At 41.3% G+C, this 19,272-nt stretch overlaps 1 protein-coding gene across 1 annotated transcript in view; it reads left to right on the forward strand.

Moving 5' to 3' along the window:
• The window catches only part of LOC118409603 (fibrillin-2-like), a 51,168-nt gene that overhangs the window by 16,560 nt on the left and 15,336 nt on the right, over positions 1–19,272 (forward strand). Inside the window, exons 11-50 of the mRNA XM_035810780.1 lie at positions 3–86; positions 244–369; positions 642–791; positions 1,422–1,562; positions 1,948–2,160; positions 2,497–2,577; positions 3,271–3,450; positions 4,256–4,456; positions 4,984–5,106; positions 5,594–5,728; positions 6,769–6,900; positions 7,073–7,225; positions 7,609–7,728; positions 8,342–8,470; positions 8,910–9,041; positions 9,211–9,342; positions 9,562–9,693; positions 9,841–9,972; positions 10,128–10,259; positions 10,400–10,531; positions 10,801–10,932; positions 11,086–11,217; positions 11,336–11,467; positions 11,796–11,927; positions 12,104–12,235; positions 12,419–12,553; positions 12,965–13,099; positions 13,272–13,403; positions 13,625–13,768; positions 14,854–14,988; positions 15,476–15,610; positions 15,936–16,055; positions 16,204–16,329; positions 16,618–16,746; positions 17,285–17,512; positions 17,732–17,764; positions 17,815–17,940; positions 18,121–18,255; positions 18,494–18,619; positions 19,018–19,134. Coding sequence (XP_035666673.1) covers positions 3–86; positions 244–369; positions 642–791; positions 1,422–1,562; positions 1,948–2,160; positions 2,497–2,577; positions 3,271–3,450; positions 4,256–4,456; positions 4,984–5,106; positions 5,594–5,728; positions 6,769–6,900; positions 7,073–7,225; positions 7,609–7,728; positions 8,342–8,470; positions 8,910–9,041; positions 9,211–9,342; positions 9,562–9,693; positions 9,841–9,972; positions 10,128–10,259; positions 10,400–10,531; positions 10,801–10,932; positions 11,086–11,217; positions 11,336–11,467; positions 11,796–11,927; positions 12,104–12,235; positions 12,419–12,553; positions 12,965–13,099; positions 13,272–13,403; positions 13,625–13,768; positions 14,854–14,988; positions 15,476–15,610; positions 15,936–16,055; positions 16,204–16,329; positions 16,618–16,746; positions 17,285–17,512; positions 17,732–17,764; positions 17,815–17,940; positions 18,121–18,255; positions 18,494–18,619; positions 19,018–19,134 — 5,376 coding nt within the window. The remainder of the gene's footprint in view (positions 1–2; positions 87–243; positions 370–641; positions 792–1,421; positions 1,563–1,947; positions 2,161–2,496; positions 2,578–3,270; positions 3,451–4,255; positions 4,457–4,983; positions 5,107–5,593; positions 5,729–6,768; positions 6,901–7,072; positions 7,226–7,608; positions 7,729–8,341; positions 8,471–8,909; positions 9,042–9,210; positions 9,343–9,561; positions 9,694–9,840; positions 9,973–10,127; positions 10,260–10,399; positions 10,532–10,800; positions 10,933–11,085; positions 11,218–11,335; positions 11,468–11,795; positions 11,928–12,103; positions 12,236–12,418; positions 12,554–12,964; positions 13,100–13,271; positions 13,404–13,624; positions 13,769–14,853; positions 14,989–15,475; positions 15,611–15,935; positions 16,056–16,203; positions 16,330–16,617; positions 16,747–17,284; positions 17,513–17,731; positions 17,765–17,814; positions 17,941–18,120; positions 18,256–18,493; positions 18,620–19,017; positions 19,135–19,272) is intronic.

A 19,272-nucleotide genomic window follows, 5' to 3' on the forward strand; every position in this document is an offset into this window, starting at 1 on the left:
TCGTGCCCGCTGTGTGGCCCTGGAGGGGCAGCAGTACACCTGTGAGTGTGTGGGAGGCTACACTGGAGATGGGCGCAATTGTCAAGGTATAACAATCTTCTGACCCTCAATCTGTCTTTTTTTCAACAAGAAGATAACTCACTCATCACAGCAGAATTTCTGCCTAAGACTTGACTTAACAGAAAGGTGACATTACACTCTGTCTTGTTGTTAAAAGCAATCTATTGCTGTGACTGTTTTCAGATATCGACGAGTGCACTAGTGGAACGCCACCTTGTGCTCCCAATGCCAACTGCATCAACGAGATTGGAACTTTCCGTTGTGTTTGTCCTCCTGGCTATGAAGGGGATGGCTTCTCTTCCTGCACTGGTAAGTTGTTGTTTGGGATTTTTGTGTGATGTCTATGGTAGACTGAATGTCATAATGTTTATGTATAGATTTATCTGCACTTGTATTGCCACCTGTTGACAAAACAGTGCAATTGAGAGAAAATCAAATCTTGACAGAGATACAGCATGAAAACTTGTGTGCTGTTAGATGGTAGGTCTTGATACAAGCAAGTAAATCCTGAACTGACCAAAATTGAAATCTGATCTATAAATATTCAAAACGTTAGTAACTACGAGAACCTTGTTTTCCAGCACTTTCTCCCCAGCCATCTCAAAACCCGTGCTATGACGGAACCAACGACTGTGATTCTCTTGAGCGTGCTCGCTGCATCCCTCTAGGCGCAGGGCGGTACAGGTGCGAGTGCAACCCTGGTTTCACTGGTGACGGCCGCACGTGTGTAGGTAGGTCATGGGTCACAGGTAAAAAGCTTGCTAAGCGTATTGTTAACTATGCTGTATGGTAAGTTGCTCGCCTTGGCTGGAAAGGGAGGGCATGTGATCACATGTTTGTAAATGTTACCTCCCTTCTTTCTTCTTGTGTGTGTGTTTGCCTGTTGCATGCCTGTTGCATGCCAACTGCTTTTGCAGATTATGTTTCCTCAAAATGTTTGTGAGTATACCAGTCCCCTTTAAAGCTTAATTTTAGTCTTTTTTTTTTTACTTTGTTGTTCAGTGTTTCATGTAACATACTATAGCAAACTCTGCTTTCTAGAATAACAACTTATGGTAATTTTTGTTGAAACTAACGGTGCTTCATGCATGTTCTATTTGAATCTTAGCTTCTGAATAGATAATGGAAAAGACTAGTTGTGTTCACTCTCTGCTACTTTCCCCAATGTTTGCTACCTCCGATCGCATGTCCTCTCTCTCTTGCATGGCGGTAAGCTATGGCGGGTGGTGGTGTTTGGTTCATCTACCCACATTTCCAAGCATGGGACCCTATCTGGTGATGATGCTTGCAAACTGGTGGTGACGCTTGTTGTTGTTGTTATCGTTGTTGTTGTTCCATGTGTCGAGTTGGTTCCTCCCCAGAGTTTAAGTTTGAGCACCCATGTGTGGAGGGCTCTCACGGCTGTGATGAGGAGACCTCCATGTGTGTTAAGAGGGCCGGTCTGAGGTACGAGTGTAAGTGCCTGCCAGGATACAGAGAGAAGGGCGACCACTGTGTTAAAGGTGAACACATGATTTAGGCTTGTAAAATCATATTATGTAAGACAGTTATGTAAGATACCTTTCCTTATGATCCATACTCAACTGCCATTGCTTGTCTTTTGCGTGAAGTTAAAACCATAATTTGTAAATTCTGTTTTTGGTTACATCTTCCCTTCTAATCTGCATGTTAAAAAATCTCATGTTGCCCTAATGTTGACTTCTGTTGCATGTTATATTGATGCACTTCACTTGCCAAAATAATCCTTACCTCATTCCCCCCCCCATATATTGTCATAGTTTGAACATTTGTTAGTACAACTACAAGTAGGTACATGTACAATAGGGCATAGTGTTGGAGCTAATAAGTAGTATTAAATCACTGACACTAGTTGTCTTCCATTGAAAGACTACCCCAACCCCTGTAACAAGACCAGTTGTGGCAGACATGCAGTCTGCGTTGGTCGTTATAACCCCGACAATGACGAGGCGTCACTCATCTGCAAGTGCAAGCCAGGGTTTGTTGAGGTGGCAGGGAAGTGCCGCCCCAAACAGTCTGTTGTCTGGAAGGGAGTCAACACGACAAAGAAGAACAAGAATAAGACAAGGAGAACAAAAAGAGGTTGGTGAATGGTAGAATTAAACTATTGCTCAAATGTTAGTCCCATACGTCTGTTGTATGATTCTAACCCTTAAGCAAGCTCACTTTATTTTTAAGTCAGCATGTTTTACCAGTGTTGAATTATGGTCCATGATACACAAATTTAAATTGAAAGTTTTCTCACATCACTTCCTTGCCAGCATGTCCAGTTGTAAGACAGCTTGCTAAATCAAAGAAGTATGCTGTTATTTCATGGTAATTGCACAGTATGACCACCTGTGACAATGGTAAGAAGGTGTGTTGTGAAACAGAGGACTTGTCTTGATGCACCCCAGTAACACTGCCTGCCCTTTCCAGATGCTGGAAGAACAGACCCCTTGTTCTGCGACTGTGATGTTGGTTCCCCCTCGCGGGTGAAACGACAGCTCCGCTACACAGGTTCTTATTGACCTGGGGTAGATAGGAGGAAGTGGGCTACATCAATCTAATGTCTTGGTTCTCGGGTCTTTGCAGGAAGATTGGATATATATGGAAAAAAAATTATGAAATGTTGAGACCCTTTTCTGTCCCATTGCATAAATAGGAAATGAATTCCTAGAACCAAGGTGTTAGATTTGTGTAGCATTAGTTTAGTCTTCATCTCTAATTGTTAAATGTGATGGTGATAAGGGGGTGAAGGAAGGGCCTTTTCATATGTTAGGCCTTGAATAGTACTTGCACTGCATGTCAAGTTCAAGACATTTATTGACTAATGTATTTATTCCTTTATCTATTATCACCACAAAGCAATGTTATGGTTGTCCAGGTATGGTTGCACAGCTAATGTTACAGGACACCACAACTTACTTGAATACAATTAACCAGATTTCATATTCAGAACTCTACTGGCAGGAACAGTACACATGGTTATCAATCCTGGATGTCCCTGAAAACAAGTTATTCAGCCAATAAGACAGTGGCTACATTTGGCTAGCAGAGCATGTCTGCTATTTGGTTAACACAGATAATGCATAGAAACATCTTGACAGATGTTTTTGGGTCAATGGGGCTGCTGGATCAGTCTGTTGATATAAAGAAATTATGGCTGTCAATAAAGGTTTTCACACACATTTTTCATCTACTCTCCTTTAGATTTGATGAAGATTGACTCCATGAGCCCTGCCAGCCAGCTGCAGAACCCCTGTGTGGGGAACAGGTGTGATGTGAACGCAGTCTGCATCCCCAACCCTGTACCCAGCGACTGCCCGTGTAAGCAAGACTACACCTGCATGTGTCAGCCTGGCTATACTGGAACTGGCTACAATTGCAGATGTGAGTATATCTTCTAGATTGTATTGCTGTGATACTCCAATGGAGAGGCAAAACAATTGAATTGTCAAATTGACATTTTGCATTTGTAATAATTTACTTCTCTGTAACATTCTTATTTTGATTCAAATATACATATTATAAATATACATGTTATTTCAAAACAACATCAATTGCACCCCTGATCAAAATAGAATCATCCTCATGTAAGTTTTCATCTCCAGCTAATGTAATCCTTATGTGATTTAAATACGATCCTTATGTAAGCTTTAAGTTTATATTAGTAAATTTGCCTTAAAAGTTCTGTCATCCTAATAGCTTACTCAACTGTGACAGACACTTGGAATTGTGTTTTAAATCAGATTCCCAAATGATTACAGAACACATCCATATCACCCCTGCTCAGAATAGAACGATCCTTGTGTAACTTCCTAGAAGTTGAGTGGTCCTTGTGTAAGTGGTAACAGTGATGAGGTGGGTGCATGTATTTCCTTGGGCGGTAGCTGATCTGTACCAGATAACGTACTTTCTAATAACACAATCAAGATGATCAGTACCAGTACTCTAGCACAGTATTAACCTTCATTTACTAATCTATACTGATAACCTCTTGGCCCTTGTGGCTCTGCTGAAAGGTCCAGTTACAGGTCCATGCATAACTTAGTGTGAGGATCAGGAACATGTTTGACCCACACACATGGTTATGTTTAACCCCTAGTGTCACCAGAATACCAGGTTGAGAGTGGACATCACAGTGCCTGTCCTGCTGCAGAAGTGATTCAGTGAACCAACCCTACTTCCTTTTCAGCCAACCCCTGCCACAGTGGAGAGAGCATGTGTGGCATCAACGGAGTTGTCAGGATGACCAAGAGTGCTTCCCTTCCTGTCAACCCCTGTTACACAGGGGATCACATGTGCGACATTAATGCGTATTGTGTAGCAGGGGTGGCCAATGAGTACGAGTGCAAGTGCATGCCAGGGTACTCAGGCACTGGATTCAGATGTGACGGTATGCGCAACATGTGTAGTGGTTGCCCCATGTCTAGATACAGATATACACCTTTCACTAATGTGTTGGTACAGTAAACTAAAATGTGTTGTCGTTTCTAGCATATAGACATGCTGATTATTCTGCAGAAGAAGTCTTTCTTCACTTCAGATACACAGACTGACTTGCTTAGCTCAATTACACTGCAATTCAATGTTTTAAGCTCTTGCTGATCCAATATATTAGCTAATAGACTGCTTGTAAATCAGTAACAGGTATTGTTATTACTCACCTGAACAAAAGAAGTATTGAAATTTTGGCTAATAGATTGCTGTATGTGGCACTGCAAACATTGTTTTTTCTTCAGAATGCATATTAAGCAGAAGCACGTATCAAAAGTAAGTGCATATATAATGCTTGCAGTGTTTTTCTTTTAATGCATGTTTGTGCCATTTGTGTTACAAGTACACAGCTTGCTTATGTAATCCCCCTGCTTCAGTCCTTCCTGCTCATGCTGCCTCTGCACCTTCCCCCTCCCCTGCTTTCAGCTGCCAGCCCCTGCTCAAACCATGACTGCCACCCTGCTGCTGACTGTGTAGAGATAAACGCCTTCAAGTTCATGTGTCTGTGTGGCCCTGGGTATGCTGGAGATGGACGCACATGCGTGCTCTGTAAGCATTTTTGTTGCCTTTACTTTTTATTACTTTTATGGACAAGAGTTTCAGTATTCCTTGTAGTTTTGATTTCAAAACTAAAGAACTCATCTCACTTTTTATCATTCCAATCTGTCTTGTTGACTTGCATCTTCATCACAAAATTTTGTTCTAAATTTGTTGTAGCTTTTACTTTCAGAAAGAATGTTGTAGATGACTACTGACATTTTTGGTAGTGAAGTATCCTCATCCTAAGTGCAAGTTCTAATGTTATGGCTTTTCCTTGTTCATGAAATCAATAGCTACAGCGAGACACAGTTTACTGTCTTAATTTTCCATATTCTAATTATACAAGTTTTGTTTTCAGATTATTTTGTGTGGAAAGGGGCCATCTTTTGTGGCTTGGGCAGAAGAACAACATCGGATTAAATAACAGACATCAAACACAAATCTTAAGCATACTGCTGTATATGATAAAAGTTCCCTCATCTCCTGCGTCCTCCAGCTCTTGACTTGGCGACCTCGACTGACCCCTGTGAACAGAACAGGTGTGACCCTAATGCCCAGTGCATCCCATACCAGGACAGGTACTCATGCAGGTGTAACCAGGGTTTCCAAGGAAACGGTCTACAGTGTACACGTGAGTGCAAACTGTAATAAGATATTTGGTCTTACTAGATTTTTAAGATGCACTTATGTTAGTGGTGCTTAAGTTATCTATGAAAATTAAAATGTTACAAATACAGGTCGGATATCAATCCTTACTGTATTCGGTAAAACAGGTTATGGTAGATGAAGGATCATACACTGAAGCTAATCTGTTACATGTGTATTTCTTTAAAGCTTGAGTATTCAAACCCAGTAGAGTATTCAAACCCAGTAGACTAATTCTTATCAGTGTATCCATATCCCCCTGTTAAACTTTTATCATAAGAGATTGATTGCCTTTGCCCAAATTCCTGACTAAGTTCAGATGAGGACTGTAGGGACAAAGCGTCTACAGTACAATAAGAACTCTGTTTAATGACTTAGCCATGAAACTTCACATAATCTACCCATAGACCTGTAGTGTAATAATAACACAGATTAGAGTTACAGTCCATGCTAGAATGACCACATATAGCCTGCCTCTAGTCTTCTGGAGCTCTACTCGATTCACCCTGCTGCTCCTGGACTCCATCTTTGGCCTGTTGGAAAGCAGCGAGCATTACGGTCATTCTGACGCTGGAGAATATGACAGTAATGCCCGCTGACTTCTAATGGAGCTTCCTCTCATCACTTCTGGACACATCTCGGATCCTCTGCCTCTGCTTCTTCTGACTGAAGCAGGCACACAAGTAGCTTCCTACTTTTAGCCATCTGTACTGTAGTGCTGTCATAGGAAACACTCCTTCAGTAGCCTTCTGTAGTCACTTGCACTTAAATGTTTCACTGTAGCATGTTTAGTCCATAGTCATTTTCATGGATAGCATAAGATTGAGTGTGATACTGTAGTCCATTTATGCACATTGGGTCATTTTTTGGTGGAAAATAGTCAGCGTTTTAGTTGCTTTTAAGGTGTACCTTGTCATCAAATATGCTATCCTTTTGTATATTTTTTTAAGGCCCTTGCATTCGGAAATGTTTCAGAATATAACTGATACCACAGCAAGATGACTTTTTGGCTCTTTATCCTCACAGCTGAGTTGATTCAGCCCTATGATGCCTGCGCCCAAAATACCTGTGATCCAAACGCCGACTGCATAGCCATTGGGTCTGCCTACACCTGCAAGTGCCAGCCTGGGTACATCGGCGATGGGTTTGGCTGTTATCGTAAGGGAACCTTTTATGATATATTGAGACATTTCTTGGACAATTTAACCCATTGCGTGGTAATTCATAACAAAGTGTTTTTCATGGAATTTAATATGCGTGAGAGGCTTTAAATTTTAACATTAACGTAATTGGTAGATTCATGGTAACACCCATGCTGTGTTGTGTGCAGCGGACAGAGGTGCTTTGACAGGAGAGACTAGACAGTCAGGTGTGTGCGGCTCATCGATCTGTGACGTTAACGCCATCTGTGTGGACCGCGGGGAGGGAATATACACCTGCGAGTGCAAGACTGGTTACCGCGGTGATGGCAGAACGTGCTCTGGTGAGACTTCCATCTTTGGTGTGTCTTTGATTGGTTGTAAGTTTCAATGGTAGTCACTTAAAAGCACTGCTCCAGCAGGGTGGACAACGTACCTAAGTATGGAACTTAATTACCTTCATGTTTCAAAACCCTAAGAATATTAGGGGTGGGCATATGTTAACCTTTGCTTTTATGATATGTCATCATCAGCAGATGCACTTAACTGAGCATTAATTCGAATTGATGTCAGATCAGGCCTCATGTGCTGCAGTGACATTATTTTTAATACTTCTCACCATTACATCAACATACTGACAAATATACAAGAAATAGTACATACTTATTCATGATGGATTTGCTAACCCTTTTTTGCTAAACTGTGCATGTCTGCATGCTTGGTTCAGCTGCTAATGCTTGTGAGCAGTCAAACCGGTGCCATGAGAGGGCGGAGTGCATCCCGCTTGGAAACAGTTACACCTGCCGCTGCCAGCTTGGGTACACGGGCGATGGTCTGACCTGCACCTGTAAGTTGAGCCAGGGCACTGCTTATACCACATGCACTATTACCATGCATCTTTGTCCTGAATGTGGTTGCTCAAGAATGGCCATTATCAATTTTTTGGGGGCTCTTAAAGTACTTACTACTTTCATCAAAATTATATTTTAGGCCGCGTTTGTCTGTCTGTCTATGTATCTGTATGTTGGTCACCACAATATCTGAAAGATGGATAATCAATGACATCATGGATGGGTGGATTGGTTTTACATTTGGTTTGTGGTGACAAACTGGAAATACATGTAGTTTTGGGGCTCTCTGTGGCTGTCCACAATACTGCCAAGGAACTTTTGGTATTGATATCTCATGTGATTTCTCAACCACCTGTGATTTTGAATTTTTTGGTGGAAGATAGCTTCTGGTGTTAGGCCACAGAAGCTTGACGCTCTTGTTTGATGTTTGGCCAGTGGCTTTCCTTTGGCCATGTCAGTTTTCCACAAACATGGAATATTTGATGATGCAGTGTGTGTTTTACATAAGTACTAGTGATATATATATTTCTATTGTATAGAACCAGATATATCATATGCAATCCAAAATCAGTTTGTAATCAGGACATTTGTTTTCTTCTTCCATTCTAGCTATATCCAGAGACCCATGCAATCCGAACCCTTGTGGTGCAAGTAATCGCTGCCTTGCACAGGGTTCTACATACAGATGTCAGTGTTCCAATGGATTTCAGCTAGGACCAGCTGGCACATCATGCTTACGTAAGTTTCCCTAATTTTTCAGATGATAAAAAGTTTTTACTGCAGTATCCAGAATAGAAACAAGGCAGTTCATCATTTTCCAGTAGAGTGTGATGCTGTCTACAGGCACCAAGGGCTATCTACTATTCAACAATTACAAAATTTCATTTTAGGGACAAGCAGCTGATTTGTGCATGCAATTCAGAAAAGAGATGCTACAGATTTTTAGGCCATGATGTTTCTTCACTTACTTATGAATGTCATTCAGTAAACTGTATACTGATTTGATAGAGCAGTAAATATACAAGTAAAAAGAAACAAATATAGACAAAATGTTACTTGCTGCCATTAGAAATTTTTCCATGGCTATTTACTTTTTGTCATTGTTTGATGAAATGTTTTTTGGAGACGCATTTTAGCATCGGGAGTTTTGGTTTCTGATGACAACTTTCTGTTACAGGACAAGCAGTTGATCCGTGTAACCCCAACCCCTGTGATCCCAGAAATGGCCGCTGTGTGCCACAAGGCTCCACATACCAGTGTTTGTGTAACCCTGGTTTCCAGCTGTCTTCAGACAGAAGAACATGTACTCGTAAGTTTCAATGTTCACCTTAAGTTAAGACAACTTTCAGTCAGATGAAATATGCAAGGTACCAAAAAACGTGAATTCAGATCCATTTTTGCGAGGATTATATATATTTTACATCATACAATGCAAATAAGTTTATAATCAGGATATTTGTTTTCTTCTTCTATTCTAGCTATAGCCAGAGACCCATGCAGTCCGAACCCTTGTGATCCTACAAATGGCCGGTGTATACCACAAGGCTCAACATACCAGTGTACATGTAACCCTGGTTTCCAGCTGTCTTCAGACAGAAGAACATGTACTCGTAAGTCTTGGTGATTCCTTGCAAATGTTAAGACTGTTTTCTCATAGTCATCAGCCAGATGCGAACTGTATCACATGTGGAGTATATCACATAGCCAATATCTTGCCTAGTACCAGGAAACCTACCAATCCACCACTTGCTGTCGGAAGAATTGAGTTAAGAGAAAAGTCTATTTTTTTGTCGGTCTAATCTAATCTAAGCCTTTGTTTCTACTTCTAGGACAAGCAGTCAACCCATGCAGCCCCAACCCCTGTGATCCCACAAATGGTCGGTGTATACCACAAGGCTCTACGTACCAGTGTACATGTAACGCTGGTTACCAGCTAGGAGCAGACAGAAGGACATGTACCCGTAAGTGGTTTCAGTGTTCAACTTAAGATAAGACAACTTGTCTTTGTCAGTCAGAATTCAGATTAATTTTTTGCTAGGATTATCCTTTCAATGGTCTTTCACCTTCCCGTTGACTTTTGTGCCCTTATGTATGTTGTCATCCTACAGGACAAGCAGTCAACCCTTGCAGCCCCAACCCTTGTGATCCCTCAAATGGCCGATGTATACCACAAGGCTCTACGTACCAGTGTACATGTAATGCTGGTTTCCAGCTAGGAGCAGACAGAAGAACATGTACTCGTAAGTCTTTTGGTTCTAACTTAGTTTTGGTCTTCAATACTGTTGTGAATGATTCTGGAGATTACACAGACCTGAAATCAGGTCCTATTTTTCTTTTCCCCAAATTGTTTTAGGTTACAAGCTTGATATTAGTGACCAAAGTGTTTCTATTATAGGACAAGCAGTCAACCCATGCAGCCCCAACCCCTGTGATCCCACAAATGGCCGGTGTATACCACAAGGCTCTACGTATCAGTGTGCATGTAACGCTGGTTACCAGCTAGGAGCAGACAGAAGGACATGTACTCGTAAGTTTTAGTTATTGTCAAAGGAAAGATGACCTTTCCTTTTCAAGTTATTATTAAAAGATGTTCAATGTAATCAAAAGCTTTGTTATAATGTTTTCATGTTTGTCCTATGTACTAGTAACAAAATTTCTATATGTCAGGACAAGCAGTCAATCCCTGCAGCCCCAACCCCTGTGATCCCACAAATGGCCGGTGTATACCACAAGGCTCTACGTATCAGTGTACATGTAATGCTGGTTATCAGCTGGGAGCAGACAGAAGGACATGTACCCGTAAGTATTTGTGATTATCTCAGGGAATGTTACATTTTGTTTTTATCAGTAACAATATTGTGGAAACATTTTGATATTATGGTTAGTTTTTTTTTTCAATGTTTCAAAGTCTTTGCGTGCATGTGTTTTATTTTAGGTCATGTAAGTCCTCAAAATCAGGTCCAGTACAACTTTAAGTTCATTGTTCGGACCTTGGAGATTGTAAGAGCTAGCTCTATGTAACTTGCAAGAGATTTTTTTGTGTTCTAACCAAAATGTGTGTGTTGCAGGACAAGCAGTCAACCCCTGCAGCCCCAACCCCTGTGATCCCACAAACGGCCGGTGTATACCACAAGGTTCTACGTACCAGTGTACATGTAACCCTGGTTATCAATTGGGAGCAGATAGAAGAACATGTACTCGTAAGTCTTTTCATGAATCTCAGTGGAGTGGAATTTTTTAAGTCATCATGCACACTGTCTATAAATGTTTCCTTTTTTTGAATTGGTTGATAGGACAGGTCTCTGTGTAACCTAGTGTATTGTTGTGGTCTTACTGTAATGTACAATTTACAGGACAAGCAGTCAACCCATGCAGCCCCAACCCTTGTGATCCCAGAAATAGTCGGTGTATACCACAAGGCTCTACGTACCAGTGTGCATGTAACGCTGGTTACCAGCTGTCTTCAGACAGAAGGACATGTACTCGTAAGTCTTTTGGTTGTGAACTTATATCTGATTGAACTAAACATTTTCTCCAGTATTCAAACCTTTCTAATGTAAAAAGACCTTCTTTCAAACCGGAATGCGTGTGTTTGTGTTACAGGACAAGCAGTCAACCCCTGCAGCCCCAACCCCTGTGATCCCACAAATGGCCGGTGTATACCACAAGGCTCAACATACCAGTGTACATGTAACGCTGGTTACCAGCTGGGAGCAGACAGAAGAACATGTACTCGTAAGTATTAGTCGGTTACTTCAACACAGAGAGTGGAAAATCTATGCGCGTCATAAAATTTTGTTAGTACTGTATCAGTTTCTGCTTTTAACTGAAAACCCATGCATCCCTAATACCTGTGTTACTTGAATGGCTGGCGCATGATCCAATGGTTTATGCCAGCCCAAGTGGTCAGTCAGAAGTACTCATAAGTTTTAATCATTCCTTGCAGTTATCAATAATTAGATTTTTGAATCCATGGAAGGAATGGACTGTGTATTGCGTAACCAACATACTACCATTCATCAGAAGATGTACCAAAATACCTAATTGTCTTTTTGTCTTCTAGGTCAAGCAGTCAACCCCTGCAGCCCCAACCCCTGTGATCCCAGAAATGGCCGGTGTATACCACAAGGCTCTACGTACCAGTGTGCATGTAACGCTGGTTACCAGATGTCTACAGACAGAAGGACATGTACTCGTAAGTCTTGGTGATTCTTTTTTTTTTTTTAGGTCATCAATCAGATTTTTGACAACACAAGTGGCGTGTATCACATAATCAGTGAACTGTCACCTATCAGGAAACCTACCAATTAACAGGAAAGGTCTATTTTTGTGTGTTTTGGTCTAAATTAAGCCTTTGTTTTCAACTTCTAGGACAAGCAGTCGACCCATGCAGCCCTAACCCCTGTGATCCCACAAATGGCAGATGTGTTGCTCAGGGCTCTGTGTACCAGTGTTTGTGTAACCCTGGCTATCAACTGTCATCGGACAGAAGAACGTGTACTCGTAAGTCCCAATCTTTCACTTGAACATGATGTGGGGCCCTCTTGCAGGTTGATAGCAATTGTGCCAAAGGATGTTTAAGGCCACACCATAAAATCTGGGTTAAGTTTAATGTATGATTCGAAAAAACTAATTTCAATGTGTTGTCTAAGTCTAACCAAATTGTCTAAACTGTCTGTCTTTCAGGACAAGTCTTTAACCCATGTGTTCCCAACCCCTGTGATCCTACCAATGGTCGATGTGTACCTCTACAAGGCTTTCAGTACAGATGTGAATGTAATCCAGGTTTTCAGCTGTCTGCAGACAGCAGAACATGTCTTCGTAAGTTTTCATCATTGGGTGTTACAAAATGCAAGGAAATGAAACCACGAGACATATTTTTCTGGTTATGGGTATGCCAGAGAAGAATGTTGGAAAGAGCACATTCTTTAGATAGTGCAATGGGAAATAAGAAAAGTGATATGATTTAACACATTCATGGCATAACATAGAAGACAAAGAAGACAGAGCAAGTCTTTATTGCCTGTATTTTTCTTCTAACTTCAGTGACTCTTCAATGTGTTTGGAACCTGACATTTACCCAGGTAGATCAGTTTTTCAACTGGCCACCCAGACAGCCGATTATGTATCTATAAGTTTTTTCGTCACTACTTGTTTCATGTAACTAACATTACTTTCAATAGTAATAGCATAGATAATTATACTCTAATTCTGTCCTCTTTGTGTGTAAAGCCGTACCCCCACCAAATCCCTGTTTCCCAAATCCATGCGACCGAGTCCGTGGACAGTGCATTCCACAAGGATCGACGTTCAGGTGCACATGTAGTGCAGGGTTCCAGCTCATGGGGGATGGACGGACTTGTGCCCGTGAGTTGCACTGACAATCCTGTTGGGCACCTGCTTGGCAAGAGGCTCTTCCTTTTGCTGGTTCAATTCAATACAGGAGTAGCTGCTGTGCATAGGTGCTCAAATGTTAGATCTACTATTTCAAGTTTCCAGAATGTGCTCTTGATGTGACACGCTATTGTTTAAACCCTAGAGCTGCGGAGAGACCCCTGCCAACCTAACCCATGTGACCCGACCAATGCCCAGTGTATCCCAGAAGGAGACAACTTCAGATGTGTATGTCGGCCAGGATTCCAGTTGGCTCCAGACGGAAGGACTTGTAATGGTGAGTCATCTCAATTCATTTTCCATGCTATCACAGTTAATGTGGCTTTTCTCTTTTACATTGTGTGTTTTATAATTTGTGATTTGTAAAACATCAAAGCTCACACTGTACCCTTTTATGAAATAGCACAGTCAGGAAGTCTGATATTTCCATTTACAGAATGATGGCCTTTTCCATCACATTATTAGTTAACCACTCACATTAATGTCATATTCTTGCAGCCATTACTATCCCCCCACTATTTAATCCTTGTGTACCGAATCCCTGTGATCCAATCAATGGCCTGTGTACCCCGGAGGGAAGAAACTTCAGGTGCACCTGTAGGCCAGGGTTTCAGTTGTTACCAGATGGCAGGACATGTGCTCGTAAGTTCTGATGCAGTCTTTTTTACAGCTGGCAATCACTTCTGCCTTCACCACTGCCACTTGCTTACAGTCAGACCCACAATGGTACAACTGCAGTTGCTTTAAACTTTGACTAATCAAGCTTTTTTTTCTTTTACCAGATCTAGACAGTGCAAGCTTTCTTCTTGTGTTACTGCTTTGCAGTTGTCATATTCTTTTAATCTCCAAGCAGATCCTATGGTAGCATAAGATAGTATCAAAAGCTGGCAGAGGAGTGAAGCCGGCTTAGGAGTGTGTTTTTCTATTCAACATTGGTGTTGCTGCCCCTCCCTGTTGTCATGTGCTAATTATTTTACGAGCGACAAAGTCAGTGACCAGCAAATGCTCCAGTTGGAATTTAGCACCAAACAGGAAGGAGGGCAATTAGCACCTACACTTCAAGCATAGTTTGAATGGGAAACAGTTGGATGTTAATAGCCTTTGTTCTAGCCGACTGGAGGCAGATTCTACATGGCAAATGGGCACCTCTTGGCTAACTATACTCCTTGGCCAGTTTGGTACTATCTTATGCCATTGTAGGATCTGCTTGGAGATTAATATTCTTTTGCTCCTGTCATAGTCTTTTGACTGTTGGTATGTGTGCTTCACATTTGTCTATAGCCAGACAGGAAAAGCTTATAACTCCTGTTCCTTTCTTATTTATTTTTGTGAACCTTTATTTTCAAAATCCAACCTGCTTAAAAATTTAGACAAAGCAACTTTGTTCTGGTTCAGACCATCTTTTACTTAGTAAACCATTTTCTTTCAAAATTAAACCAGGTTGAATTGAGACAATAGAAGCTTTCTGCTAGTCCATTTTTTCCTAATGCACAGCAATATCTCTTGTCCATTTGTCAAAATGGTGACCAGGCCAGGGTTTATATTCCTCTTGTACATAAACAAGTGAAAAATAATGGTCTTTTAGAGACATTTTACAAATCAGAAATGAATGGAATAAACCACTGGGAGATTTGCTTACTGAACTCCAATGGCTTGTGTATAACAATTTTCTGCATTTCCTTAATGATATGGCTTTTTGATCTATATGTCATACATGTCTCTTGCAGCAATGGTTGTACGAAACCCTTGTGTACCGAACCCTTGTGATCCAATCAATGGACAGTGTATCCCAGAGGGAAGAAACTTCAGGTGCACCTGTAGGCCAGGGTTTCGGTTGTTACCAGATGGCAGGAGGTGTGCTCGTAAGTTCTGATCCAGTTCTCCCACAGCTGGCGATAGCTTGTTCATAGCTTTGCCACTCACCCACCTGCTTGGAGCCATACACAGGAAGAGGCTTGCTGACTGCTTGTCAATAAAGTTTTTTCTTTCACCAGCTTTGACTTAAGTGCTTCTTTCAACAGCTTCTAGTGCTACTACTACTGCTTCTGTATAGATGTCCTTTGAGATTCTGATTCATATACCTGTAACCTGTCTATGATGGACAACCAAGGGAAAGAGCAGAACTGATTCCTGTCCAACATAGATCAGTATTGAAACGTTTGCTACCTGCCAGCCTCGGGCTATTTTTTATGCATCTGTGCTTTGGTGAAGCAATTTTTAAAATCATTATTTGCTCTTGAGGATGGACACATCCCACAACAAGACAGCTACAGTAGTGTTGCTCTCGTCGATTTTCGTATTGTAGAACTATGGAAAGCTAATAGATATGTTTTACTTTCCTTTGTTTAGAAATCGATCCTTGTGAGAACAACAACTGCGACTCTGTTAACGGCAGGTGTGTACCTGCATATGCTGCCGGAGGGGTGGTGTCCTTCAGATGCGAGTGTAACCCTGGCTTTGCAGGAGATGGCATACAGTGCTTACGTAAGTTCTCTGTACAATAAGCAGTTTTTAGGCATTCCATTCATGATCAAAAATGGAATCATTGACACTGATGAAGTCTTTTGAGTTTGATTTGCAAATGTCATGGGTACCATATCAAAAGTCTGACATTTCAGTTTGTTACTTAATGTACACTTCAGTTTCCCCACAGTCATTGAAAAGAGAATGCTTGTACTTGACCTTGAAAACGTCTATAATGTAATCATACAAGTTTATCAGACTTAGAGTTAGAATTTTATGTATTTTTGCACTCTTGGTGAAATGATGGTAAAGGAAAGGCAGTGATTTGTAAAGTTTTTTCATCCAGGTCAGGACCCATGCCTGAACAATGACTGTGACACTGCCAATGGCCGATGTATTCCACTAGGAAACACATTTACCTGCCAGTGTAACCCTGGTTTTCAAGGGGATGGAAGGACTTGTTTACGTAAGTTAGAAACTTGTTAGTAACTTTGTGTATGTCTTCCAGCCCATCTGCACATTTGTAGATCTGTGCTCTATCTACTTTGTAAGGAATGGATCATCAGAATTTTGCATTTGGAACTAAGTCAAGATTGTACTATTTCTACATGCAGGGACTACCCCAGTAGACCCGTGTGAGAACAATGACTGCTCGGAGAATGGCAGATGTATCCCACAAGGCAATAGCTACACCTGCGAGTGCAACCCTGGGTTCCAAGGAGATGGGAGAACCTGTACAGGTATGTAACAAACTTGGATAAAACAATACAGGAACAATGGATATTCATGAAGGAAAAGCATCCACAATCAGTTAAGCTTAATGAGGAGCTAATCCTCTACTGGTGGTGACAAGATAAACACACAATAAGTACAGTTAAGTCCCCTCCTAAGGGCTACAACCTTTCAACTGCTTGATTTTGCCTGCAACTTGTATAACTGTACTTATAGTTATGCATATAACGCTGGGTGTTACAAACTATCCGTGAATGTTAAACATTCAATTAAATTATCCTATGTTTTTTTTCTAGGGATTGCACCACCAACAGACCCGTGTGATGACAATGACTGTGACCCCAATGGTAGATGTATCCCACAAGGCAGTAGTTACACCTGCGAGTGTAAGGATGGTTTTCAGGGTGACGGGAGAACATGTACCAGTAAGTTAACTATTTAACTGTGTTATTTTCCTCAAATCAGACATTTTGATTTCATTAACCTAACCCGACTGGTTTTGAATTCAAGACAGGAAATAGTAAATGCAAACCAGTTATCTTTGTTTGTTGAAATGAGTTCTTTCCCGTCTTTTTTTTTCATATTTCTTTGTCATACATACTGTAGGTTGAAGCAATATTGACTTGAGTTTCTCATGTTGCATTGCATCTCAGCAGTCCCTGCTGTCCACTTTTATATTCAAGTGGTCCCTCTTTGTTTATAAGGAAGAGCAAAACAATAGATGTACATGTATATAATCTGATAAGAAAAAGGTTGGGCATTGTGTTTTTGAGTCCATGAGTATGGCAAAACGTAACATTTCCCTTCTACATGCCCTAGACACACACTGTTTGTCCCTCATCTTTTCCCAATGCTTCAGTCCTGAACAGGATTCACAGCATACCTGCTTCTCTTTCTATGCTTCAACGCTTGTGTCTTAAAAGTAACTTGCAATACGCTCACCTTCTGTGTCCCATCCTTTAGCCATTAACCCTTGCCAGGTAAATGACTGTGATTTGGTCAACGGACACTGTGTCCCCCAGGGTGGCACCTACATGTGTGAGTGTAACCCTGGGTACAGTGGCAATGGAAGAAGCTGTACCCGTAAGTTACTTGCTCCAAGCCCTTTCCTTTCTACTTTCATCTTCTTCTGTCTTTGTCTTGTGTTTAATTTTTCAGCATCTCAGCCTAGCCACTGGCACCTACTGGCATGTGCCTGTCTCTAATATGTACTACTATACACAAGGAAAAGTAAAACATCACTTCTGGTTCTTTGTTTGCCTGGATAAGTGTTTCAAATGCAGATAAGTCTTACTGTTAGGTAGTTTTTAGATCAGACCATCTGTTGGTTTCCTGCCAAGCATTTATTGTAACGAAGTAGGAAGATAGACCCTACATTTCCCATGTACTCCCATGTAATCTTGGAGAAAGGGGGACCTCACAAGCCCTTTTCTCCCCATACGGGTGAGTTGTTAGTCTCTTTGCTAGGCTAACCAAGTTTTGGTTTATTGTAGGAATCAGTGTGGACCCATGTGATGGGAATGACTGTGATACAGAGAATGGGTTCTGTGTACCCCAGGGGAACTCCTACACATGTCAGTGTAGACCTGGCTTCCAGGGAGATGGCAGGACATGCACACGTAAGTCGATTTGCTGGACAAGTTTTAATTTTTATGCAGGAAGCTGTCTGATGGGAAAGTTGAGAAAATTATGTAGACATTTTAATGATTGAATGTGAAGAGAACAGCTTTCCTCCCCTCCCTACATTAGTACATCTTAAAGTTGAATTATATATTACTACTCTGTATTCTTTCATGCAGGGATTGCTCCTGCAGACCCATGTGCAAACAACGACTGTGACCCAATCAATGGGCAATGTGTGCCACTGGGAACACCTTTCACCTGCATCTGTAATGCTGGTTTCACACTTCTGGCGGATGGCAAGACCTGCCTTCGTAAGTCTAAGCTGAATGTAGCATTTTGTTTAGTTTCCTCACAATTGACTTGTATCATGGTATGTAAGTCTTTCCACAATTCATATCTGAGGCTATAGAAGTCGTTCCATAGCTAAGGTGTTAACAGTTTTCAATGGTTTAGTTGAAATGCTGACAGTTTATTATTGCTCAATGTAGTTGTCAAATGCTCATATTTTGATTATATTAGTTATTAGTTATATTTCTTCATCCTGACCAGGACAAGACCCTTGCCTTGACAATGCCTGTGACCGTAATGCCCGCTGTGTGGAGGATGCGAGCAGCCCGATTGGTTACCAGTGTGTCTGTAATGATGGGTTTCTGGGCAATGGCTTCACTTGCAGAGGTGAGGCTTCTGTTTGGCTCAGATTTCCTTAAAAACAATTTAGAATGTTGCTGTGAGCATAAAAAAACAAAAATTAAACAAAATTCGATGTTGATGAGAGTTACTTGGCTAGCTGTGTGTTCAATACTATGCAGCATCAGCTTATGTGTGTGTGTGTTTTGTGTGAGTATTCAATACTAGGCAGCATCAGCTTATGTGGTGTGTGTGTTTTGTGTGAGTATTCAATACTAGGCAGCATCAGCTTATGTGGTGTGTGTGTTTTGTGTGAGTATTCAATACTATGCAGCATCAGCTTGCATGTGTGAGAGTGTGTGCGTGTGCACGCACAGGTGTGTGCATGTGTGCACTACCTACAGATTGTTCAGAATTCTCAAAACTCATTATTTGTCCTTTTGCAGTCAATGATCCCTGTGAGAACAACCAGTGTGACCCTAATGCCAACTGTGTGCCTGCCGGAGACTCCTACAGATGTGCCTGCAAGCCAGGTTATCAGGGATCAGGATTCTCATGTACAGGTGAAAACTGGTATTCATCTCTGACTAAGAAGTTTGGTTTGGTTATACAGATCTCCATTAGTGACTGATGTCCAAGTCCGGGTGATTTGTGGAGAATCACCGATTCTAAACGGAAGGATTTGCACCATCTCCCACCGC

The sequence above is a fragment of the Branchiostoma floridae genome, chromosome 1 (assembly GCF_000003815.2).
Source record: "Branchiostoma floridae strain S238N-H82 chromosome 1, Bfl_VNyyK, whole genome shotgun sequence".
Taxonomy (NCBI): domain Eukaryota; kingdom Metazoa; phylum Chordata; class Leptocardii; order Amphioxiformes; family Branchiostomatidae; genus Branchiostoma; species Branchiostoma floridae.